This window comes from Xiphophorus hellerii, chromosome 8 (assembly GCF_003331165.1).
Source record: "Xiphophorus hellerii strain 12219 chromosome 8, Xiphophorus_hellerii-4.1, whole genome shotgun sequence".
Classification (NCBI taxonomy): Eukaryota; Metazoa; Chordata; class Actinopteri; order Cyprinodontiformes; family Poeciliidae; genus Xiphophorus; species Xiphophorus hellerii.
In genome coordinates this window covers 26,076,740-26,087,442 of record NC_045679.1, presented here as the reverse complement: position 1 = coordinate 26,087,442, position 10,703 = coordinate 26,076,740, and the positions used below count along the sequence as shown (strand labels likewise).

Below are 10,703 nucleotides of genomic sequence, written 5' to 3'. Positions count from 1 at the left end.
GCTGCAGTTTCACTTGAGACATTTCAGAGGAGAGGATCCTGACAGCAACCGTGAAAGAGACGACCTCAGTTCTTCAAACCTCTTTGGATTTAGTGGTAAAAAAAAAAAAAAAGAAAGAAAGAAAAAAGCCAAGCGAAGCCCATTGGTCGATTCAGCTTCAATTAAATTAAGGTACTGTAAACAACCTTTAATGGGAGACAAAAACAGTTTTGCTCAATAACTGTAATAAAGGTTTAGACATGAAATATTTAGTCTGGCTTTAGTACATGTACGTAAAAGTAATTGGTATGTCATAAATATGCGCTTTTGATGGTCATGCGTCTCATTTGCTCTTTATTTCATTTTCTTTGCGCCCCTGTTCTGTTACCGTAATGCGCCATGTAGGCGCAAAGCCAATCTTTAAAAGAGAGCGCTACATGTCAAGAAACGAGCGCTGCACGCAATTTGTCTGTTGCGTGAACGGGCGCAGATTCACTTTAAAACGAGTATTAAAAGTGACATGTTTTTTTTTACATATTAGCATAATTTTATTTTTTACCTTTAATAGAGTTTGATGACATGGGTTTGGCATGTCCAGTCTAACAGGAAGCCTTCTTGCAGGTTGTTTTGATTGCCACTGTTGAGTGGATCAAACAGCGATGTCCTCCAAACCCAATGGGAGCCCCCCTCCCTATGAAGAGGATGATAGATAGTAAGTTGTTGTTTTTTGTATATTTCTTTGTTTGTTTTTGTTGTTGTTGTTTATTTTGTTTTTTTCTGTCGATATTCATCAAACCCTTATGAAACTGTTGACGTCATAGCAGTAAAAGAAGCACAATTTAACTGTCAGTTTTCATTTTTACTGTTATTGTTAATCTTTTATTGCTTTTAACACTTTTTAAGAACTTTTTGTGTGAATCTTTATACCTGATGCTGCTGTAAAGGCTGTTTCTACTCTAATCTATCGCAAATAAATATAAAACAATTCATTTAAGCCTGACATTTGTCTCCAGAAAGTTGTAGTTCTCCTCCAGCACAACTCCCATCTCTGTCATTGAAGATTTTTGCTTCCGCAGGTCAGAACTCTGAGAAAAAAAGTCAAAATAAGAGATTATAGAAATATTTTCCCCCAGTGATCATAATCTTCTTCCATATGTGTATAAATGTGTCTTCTTTCAATATATTGGATCAAATGCATTTTTTTGTTTCTTTGCTCACCATTACTCCATAAGCATTTGTTGTTGTTGTTGTTGTTGTTTGAACTGTAACGGGTAGAAACAGGAAGAAGTATCACTGCTTTTTAAATTCATCTCATGGTTATGACTGTATTAACTTATTTACAAGACCGAGATCAGAACCAGAACCTTGCAACAACAACGACAAAACAAATAAGAAATCTGGTCCAAAATCTCTGAGATTTGTTTTCTGCACTGTCCATTTATCAATAAAATCTAAATATTGTAGTTTGGGTTGTAACAGCGGTTTGTTTATTCCTCTTCCAGTAATGGACCTGTTCAGCCAGCCTACTCTTACTTCCCTGACGATGAGTTCCAGCACTTCTACCGCTGGTCTTCGCCTCCAGGAATCCTTAAAATCATGGCCATCATTGTCCTTGTGCTGTGTGTGGCCATCTTTGCCTGCGTTGCCTCAACGCTGGCGTATGACAGTCAGGGAGCCATGTCCGGCTTTGGGGGAATGTACGGAGGAAGTTATGGAGGAGGTTATGGAGGAACTTATGGAGGAGGTTACGGAGGATCGAGCTACTATGGAGCTGGGAACGGTTATGGCTACGGTTCAATTGCGGGAAACTACAATGACCCGCGGTCCGGGAAAGGGTTTATGATCGTAATGGCCGCCTTTGCCTTCATCTTCTCCCTGGTCATCTTTATCGTCATCGTGTCTCATCAGAGCATGTGTCAGAGCAGGAAGTTCTACCTGGCCGTGTTGATCATCAGCGCCATCCTGGCACTGTTGATGCTCATTGCCACTGTAGTGTACTTGGTGGCAGTAAACCCCTCATCCCAGGCCTCGACAGCTTACGGCAGCCAGATTGCAGCTCTGTGTGCTCCATATCAACAGCAACAGATGTCAGGAGTGCTTCAGAACCAGTACCTTTACCACTACTGCGTGGTGGAACCACAAGAGGTAAACCCTCGCGACATTGGTGCCATCCTGTAACACGCGTCCAATAAACTCACACTCTGTGGTTTATGTTCCATTTCAGGCCATCGCCGTTGTGTTCGGCTTCATGGTGACCGCAGCTTTGATCATCATGCTCGTCTTCGCCCTCAAGACGCGGCAGAAGATCAACAACTATGGAAAACAGAACATCTTGTGGAAGAAAGTCAAAGTTGTGGATGATCTTGCACCTCCTGAGGACGTCGAGGCGTGGGTGAGTGATGGAGTGTAGCCTTCATATTTTACTTTTTGAAATCTTCCATATGGGCGAGTTGAGAGCAGATCGGCCTACTAGGTTGTGAAAACACCTTTGCCATTTCTCTGTTCAATCAACTTCTGCTAATTTCGGAAAAGGGGAAGTGTATTTAGTTTTTGCTTGGAATGCAGAAAACATTTGGTTTAGCTTCCATCACATCAGCTCCATTATGACTCACAACAAGACATAGATGGAGACATAGATTCTGTTGGCATGTGATTGTAAGAATCAGTGCTCTTCCTGTTCCATTTCATGCTTCGGGTAATAAAACCCATTGTTTTAAATTGGAGTCAAAGTTAGTACAAATAAAGCACAGCTTGTTTTTTTCTTTTACTTTTTAAATTATTATCTCATTGATTAGGTGGAAAAAGCTGACCCAACCAACTGTGCCCAATGTGGAAAAAGTATTTATCCCTTTAACCTAAAAGCTGCTTATGCCAGCCATTAGAACTTCCATTAGACAATGAGTGTTGTTGTTTTGTGAGACAGTGATATTATGGTTCATGGGTCCCCGGTTCCATCAATTATAGGAAATCCTCCAAACCCAGACAATCACAAGACTTTAGTCTTGTTAGTCCGCAGAACATTTTTTCCAAAAATCTTGGATTGACAATATGTTTTAGCTAAATGTCAGCTGGACCTTTGGGCTCTTTTTGTAGGGCTTTGAAACTAACACCATAACAATGACCTATGGGGAGCTTGAGACATTGTTCTTGGTTGTTTTGTGACTTGCCTGATGAGATGTCCATGTACTCTTGGAGTGGTTTGGTGATCAGATTCATCACCATGGAGACTGGTTCACACTGTGATTGACTGAGAATTGAAAGCCTTGGGTTTTGCTTTAAAACACTTTTGAGATTTTGACTGTCAATGATTTTGTTTCTTCTTGAATTTCTTTAGATCAGCAAAGATTTTCTGGGCCCCCCTATCGATTACAATAAAATCCCCCCCAAAAATAAAAATAAAAATCAACTGGGCACACACATCATTCAACCAGACATAAACCTATACACATATTTTGTTTTCAAACTCCACTGATGTTTAATTTCACACTTCGGGTTGCAACAAAACAAACTGCAAACCATCTTTACAGTGAAACACTGTTGTGTAACTTTTTTTTTTTTCATCCATACCGTTTCCTGCGCCCCCCTGCAATGGCACAAAACTAAGATCCTCTCAGTTTGTTTCTTGTGCTGAGTCATCATGGAGATGTGGTGATGGACGGTTGATGCGGGTGCAAACAGTGTGTTTTTTTCTGCTTACCAGGCACAAACCATTTCACTAACACTGCAAAAACACAAAATCATAACAAGGAGTTTTGGTCTAGTTTCTAATGCAAATATCTTAGTTCATTTGAAGACAAAACTAACTTGTAAGACCATCTGTCACGGTAACTAATTTTGCTGGACGATAAGTTGCCCCAGATTTTATTGCTATAAATGATAATATTCTTATTGTGTTTTTTTTTTTTGAGACCGTTTTCCAATTAATATAATGGTAATGGCAAAATAATGCAAGAACACATTCTCAGAGATTTATAAACTTTAAATTCTGATGAACATTTAGCACTGGAACTGGAAGACATGTTAAATATAAAATAAATAAATTGTTTAAACCTTGTTTAAAGTCAATAATTCCTTAATATTGACTTTTTTTTAAAGTACTAGTTTCATTGACAGATTATTTAACTCAGATTATGGTGAAAATGTTACAAGTGAAATAATCTGCCAGTACTTTTTAAATCAATACTCAGGAATTACTGACTTTAAACAAGCTCATACATCTTGCTGAAAAGTTACTTGTAAGTTAGTTACGTCTTATTTAGAGTGTACTTAAATATTTAAATATATTAAATATAGATCAAAAGTACTTGGTAAAATGTTATATTTTTGTAGTTTAAGTAGCCAAACAGGCAGATACATAAATGGTTTTAGCTGCAGCCGATCTAAATTTTAGGTATTCTTTGACCGACGGCTACAGGAGTTTGATGGTTAGGTCAACGTTATAGTCTGATACATCTCCAGGTTTAATTGGCTTGATTTAACTTGGGCACGTTGATCGGCTCATTTAGTTGGCTGGAAGATGTCCAGTCAACTAAAAACTTTGGACTTTTACACGCCTAAGCCTTAGCAGAACCTCTAAGCTAACACTTTAAAAAACAAAGTGTTAGCTTAGATTCCTGGATTCTTTCTTTCTAGAAAGAATCTCTTTCTAACCTGCTCATGTGCTCTCAGGTGTTCAGCAGTGAAGGAAGTGAAGGTGAGGAAGTGGAAAAACCGGTTCGGTTATGGCGTTGTTTTTATGAACAGTGAAGAAGGTGGAGTTTAAAGTCCTTCCATCTGCAGTTTCAAGGCGTGGCATGCAGACTGATAACAGTTTCAGTCAGTGGAATCGACAGTCTGAACGTACGACCGCGAACGTTTCCGCCGTTTGAATTATCAGTGTTTACATTTAGCAATGAGTCATGCTTTTCGATGGTACTTTTGAAATGTGTTTCGTAACATTATGGAACAAGCAACCATGAGTGTGTGAGTCATTTTTGATGGGAGTTGTGATGACATTCAGTCCTGCCAAGTCCCGAGTATTCCAGCTCACTTCAGAGCAGCAAACAGGAAAAACGGGTCAGACTGCTGCTCTGGTGTACAGCGCTCAGCGGTCGGACCAATAGCACAACAATAGCAGCAGCAGCAGCAGGATACTAAGAACCAGAGACATTTTCCCTACTGGTGTTTGTGAGAACCTGTTTGAAAGTGCGACTGCAGAGAGCTTCCTGTTTGTCTGGGTGTAGCCTTGTCATGAAACAGAGGGCAAGTTCATACAGGTGTACCATACCAGAAATGTCAGGAATTCAGTGGATTTACTCAAGCAAGTGTCTGTCAAAGTGGCCATTCCAGAAGCTAATATTAAGATACAACACCAGCTTTAAATGGTCAGTTTTCTTATTCAATCAGGGCTTTGATGCTGTGAGGGGAACAAAGCAAAGTAATGTAGCTGAAGTGGAATAAGGGGAAAAGTCGGATCCAAAGCATCTGTATATACAGAATAGAATTTATTGAGCATTAAAGCGTTTAAAAGTTTCACTTTAAGTTTTGTAAGACAACTTAGACAACGTCATGTTTGGAATGCTTCATAGGTTTTCAAAATTAGTTATTTAGGCAGTTCATTAAATAAATTAAAATGTATCCAATTTTATATAATCAATTAGAGATTTGTTACAAAGCAGTTTTGTTAGGAACGGATACTGGGGAAGTCCAGATCACAAACTTTCTATCTCCTTTTATTGAGTCAATCAAGATAATGCACTAGCACAGGCGGAGTCCTGATACTAAAGTCAAATTTATGCCACGTAAATCCTTAAAAAGTGCAGTAAAATATCACATTTCCCTAACTGCAGCATACACAACGGCATTGATATATATATATTTTTTTTGACTGCACAGATATTTTGTCCACAAGAGATTTAAGAAATATGCCGTGGTATTTGAAACACGGATCTCCTGGAACAGTTTTAATTTATATTCTTCTAAATATGTATTTGCCTTGACTCATACGGCCATCGTCTTCAATAAACATCAGTCTTGATTTGGATAATGTTTATTTTATTTTATTTAATTTTATTTTATTTTATTTTATTTTATTTACAAAGCAGCTTGCTGAAGTGCTAGGCTAAAAATAACATGTCCGTTTCGATGTGACTTGTTTCACTTTGTGAAAAATGTAATTACTGTTACAGCTTATTTTTATTTATTTACTCATTTGTCAAGGGACTGTACACATTAATCCACATCACATAATGTAAATATGTTCAAGCTAGCTAAAACAAGCTAATTTCTATTGCAGTTCAAATGAACCTAAAAATGATCAAAATGAAAATTGCAAATCAAATGCGATTGACGCAGGAAGAAGACATGACGTGTGGACAAAGCTTACAGAAAATGTTTTCTTGCTTTCCAAACTTTGCTTTTAACATCATAAAAGTGTTTCAGCTGCTTTCTGAACACTTCGTAGGAGACATCTGTAGACATCTGTAGACATCTGTAGACATCTGTGCTTTGCTCTCTGGGTCACAGACAGACGGGGAAGTAAAACGACCAATAGACTCAGTTACTGTGAGCATCGTTGTGAAGTTTGGAAAAAAAAAAAAAAAACTAGAATTAAAAAAAGGGGTCTAGAGTAGATCTCTGATTGTTAGCTCACAGGCTAAAATAGTTTTCAGCTGTGCACAAAACAGGATCTGATTGTTGGCAACATGACTTGCAGAAACTCCAGACAATAGACCTGAAGTTTCGCTTTGTCAGGGAACTCGATACCAGTCGTTTAAAAATGTCAAAACCAAGACCTTCCTCCAAACTATTATTCACTTATGAAATATACATGTAGATAATCACAGAAACTTTTACAATAGATATTTGTAGATAGTTTTGTCTTATCCAAAAGAATGGCACTTATTTGGGTAAGAAAAAGATGCAACCTGGGACATAAACTTCCAAATTCACACTTGGACTCATGTTTTGAATAATTTTTAAATCAACAGGGTTTTTTTTTTCTTACATGTGTAACTTTAAAAAAAAAATCATCAATATTTACTGTAAATTACACAATTTCTGGCTTCATATTGATTTCTGTCATAAATCATAGGTCATGTATGTTGTAATGCATTTTAATAGTAATTTATTTTTGAATCCCTTCTATCAACCTGCTGGGAGACTACAGATAAAAAATTAGCTTCCTGTTGATTGGTATCCACGGTCCCCTTTACAAAAGCAAAATGAAGCTTAAAAAAAAATAATAATTTGTTTGAATCTCTCTTGAAGGTGAACAACGTGTCTGCTGCTCCTGAAGACGTCCCAGCTGCAGACTACCCAGAGTACTCCGACTACTCCGAGAAGCGGAGAGGCTCCAGGAGTCACCTGGATGATGATGAGAGCAACTACGACAAACCCCCCATCAGCTACACCCCGCAGTGAGGAGTCACACTTTGTGCTGCTAAAACAGTGTGTTTGAAAGGATTCTTGCTAGCTAGTGGAAAATCAGCGCAAGCGTTTGTGGAAGTGACGCCGCAACAAAAGACGTGAAATTGACGAGACCAAAACCAACTGAGACACGAGTCCTGTTTTACTTTCACTGTGAAACTATGTGAAGTATTTCTGTGCTGATGAGGGAAGATGATGGTGTCTAGTGAGAGTTGAGTTATGCAACTATTTAGGGCCCCCACACCACCAGGGGGCCGGCAAGAGCACCAAGCTAGAATTATATATATTTACATATACATATTTATGAAGTAAATAACATTGAATAATACAAAGTAAATCCTTTTACACAATTTCTATATTGTTTTATAGTTTGTATACAAATTACAGGGAGTCTCTTCCGCTGTTGGGAAAACAAGATATCAAATTTGCTTACTGTAAATGTAGAGTTTATCAGCTGATGTTCCTTTTAAATAATTACAATAAAACGCCACACTTAAATAGGTCTGTCAGGTCAGGATGATGAATTGTCCCAAAAATTATTGCGATAATATTTTGCGACCGTTTTTCTAGTGGTATGTTGATAACGGCCCAATAATGCAAGTTTCCCAATAAAGTTTATTTCTGTGAAGAACTCTTCACACTGGAGCTGGAAGGTATTTTAAATATTCGAAAATAAATCACAACAACCAGTAACAATAAACAAAAACCACACACAACCGGAACCACAACTAAAATGGATTGTGACGTCTCTGTGAACAAAATTGCCATTCAAGAAGTCATAAGAATGGAAATAATTAAGCTCATTTTAATTGCTTATTGCGACAGGCTTACACTCAAATGCCATTCTGCATCTCAAAATTCAAAAAAATTTTCTATTTGTTTGCTACTTTTGTAAGATTAAAATTAAAAGCCATGATAAACAGTCAACATATTAAGTGTTGACATGTCAATATGGGAGGCCCCCAAATCAAAATCTGCTTAGGGCCCCAAAAAGGCTTGGACCGGCCCTGCCTCCATCTGTAATTCTGCTTTTGTTTAGGAAGTTTTGCTTCCTCTTGTCACAGGAAGTTTGCTTTTAGTAAAACTGGACCCTGCATCTAATATTAATATACTAATGGTTTTAAATTCTTTGCTTCACAGACCTGTGGTTGACAGGCCCTTGCAGAACGGGGCCCCTTACAGCAGCAGCAGCTCGGAGGTCGCAAGCTCAACGGGGCGGCCCAAAAAGAGGCGCGCAGGACGGCCGCGCCGCGTTGACGGGCAGGACTACGACACGGACTATAACTCGTCTGGGGACGAGCTGGACGACAACGACTTCGACAGGTAGCCAGGCAACCGGGACGCGCCAAGCAAAGCTGAGACCCTCGTGTATAAATTCTGTGAAAGATTAAAGTTGATCGAATCGTCCTCCCCTCCCGCAGCGAGTTCCCGCCCATAGCAAACGAGCAGGAGCGCAACCGCTACAAGCAGGAGTTTGACCGCGACCACCTGGAGTACAAAGACCTGCAGGCGGAGCTGGACGTCCTCAACAAGGACCTGTCCAATCTGGACAAAGAGCTGGACGAGCTGGAGGAGGGAAGCCCACAGTTCCTGGTGAGAATTCCCAAAACACAGCAGTGTTTCACCTGCTGGCCTTTCTTGAGACAGGCAACTTGTATTTATCTTCCAGCCAAAGGCAACTCAAAGTGTTTCTAGTCAGAAGTTTAAAACAACACGAGTTAAAGAAACAGCAGAGTAGGCAAAAGCAAATAAAAAGGTTTCTAGCCTCATTTTAAAGGCAACAACAAGCAGAAAAGCTACATGTTAGACAAAGCTGCATGTTGAAATGTGTTTGCTTGTTAACAGGACACTCTGGATGAGTACAACAAGCTGAAGAGAATCAAGAAGGTAAGTTAAGGATTAGTAAAGTTTATCTTCAGGAGAGCTTTGAGACGAGACTGTCCCTCTGCAGGACATTGTCTTGTTGTTTCAGCTTCTGCGCCTGGTTTCCATTCACAAATTGCCACCAGCTCAGTCAGGAGGCTCATGCGTACAGACTAACATCCTAGAGGAAATTGCTTTCAAAAAGGTTTAGTTGTGTTCAGATAATTACAAGTGAGCTTTGAGAGCTTTTCTTTCCGAACACATGGATGGATTCTGAAAACTGCAGGCTGTGTTTTGTAATAAAAACATGATGACTGTAGCATTCAGTACTTTTCAAAAAAGAAAATCAGAATTGTGACTTTTTTTCCCCTCAAAATTAATAATTTTTGTCAATAATTTTTTTTTTCTCAATTTATAATTTTTTCTCTAAATTTTGACTTTTTGATCTCAGATCAAAGTCAAAATTCTGAGAAATAATGAAGTAAATAATTTTTCTATTAGCAGTAATAATTTTTCTTATAACAAGACATTTTTTCCTACTAGTGAAATAATTCACCAGTGGAACTACTGTACTCTACCATCAATATTAAGGAATGATTGACTTAAAACAAGCACCTCTATAAAGTTAGTTTCGTTTTGATTCAAGTGTACGGAGATATTTTTTTACTGGAAACTGGACCAAAACTACTTGGTGAGACTCTGTTTTTTTTAGTGTACTCCTCCTTTCTTACCTTCTTGCTCATCTAAACTTTATTTTGTCTCTTCAGTCTGCAGATTACCAGGTGAAGAAGCGCAGGTGTAAATATCTGAAGCACAAACTGAACCACATCAAGAAGATGGTCAGTGATTATGACCGCAGGACCTGAATGAAGTCTGGATTAGTAACTCCTGTCCGGCGCAGGGAGGACTGCTGTAAATCTGGGTTGGCCCTTTTTTGGCAGTAAGTTTGTCTCCAAAGGACAAAGCTGGGATGATTTGCATTGAGCACATGAAAGTTGTGACAGCTCGGTTGTATTTTTTTTTTGTTTTTAGCACCGCAGAAACAGGATTCTTTTTTTTTTTTTTCTTGTATTACGCCGTTGTTTGTATTTTGAGTGATTATCACCACGCATATTTATTGTCTAGCGGAAGAGTTTTGCGACTTGTCTTCGAAGTGAAGAGAAAATTAAAAATAATGCTTGGTTTTATTAGGCTCCCCTGCACCAAATTGATGTCAGCTGATTTATTTTTTTTATTACTATTTTACTGACTGTAAATATGCGGGTTGTGGTTTTGTAAAGGTTGTTTCTTGTACACAGTTTGGAATATTATCAAATCTCCTTCCCTGCGATACGTTTTGCAATGATCTGTGATGCATTTTTATTTGAATAAAATCTTTTATTGAACACGTTTTTGTTTTGGGTTTTTTTCAACTGAGCAACAAACATTTTAAACATTTGCAGTCAGCAACAGAA

At 38.5% G+C, this 10,703-nt stretch overlaps 1 protein-coding gene across 1 annotated transcript; it reads left to right on the top strand.

The window, feature by feature from the left end:
* Window positions 1-10,637, top strand: oclna (occludin a). The gene is made up of 9 exons (XM_032570061.1): window positions 1-171; window positions 601-691; window positions 1,482-2,124; window positions 2,204-2,371; window positions 7,228-7,376; window positions 8,527-8,709; window positions 8,808-8,979; window positions 9,232-9,273; window positions 10,017-10,637. The coding sequence occupies exons 2-9, from the start codon at window positions 639-641 to the stop codon at window positions 10,113-10,115; spliced, it is 1,509 nt and encodes a 502-aa protein (XP_032425952.1). The 5' UTR covers window positions 1-171; window positions 601-638; the 3' UTR covers window positions 10,116-10,637.
* The last annotated feature ends 66 nt before the right edge of the window (window positions 10,638-10,703 follow it).

Excerpts from the sequence above, each read along its gene's own strand:
- oclna (XM_032570061.1), top strand. The coding sequence starts at position 639 with ATGTCCTCCAAACCCAATGGGAGCCCCCCTCCCTATGAAGAGGATGAT. Across the intron at positions 7,377-8,526 it reads CCCATCAGCTACACCCCGCA|ACCTGTGGTTGACAGGCCCT; the intron begins GTGAGGAGTCAC and ends TTTGCTTCACAG. Across the intron at positions 8,980-9,231 it reads AGGGAAGCCCACAGTTCCTG|GACACTCTGGATGAGTACAA; the intron begins GTGAGAATTCCC and ends GCTTGTTAACAG.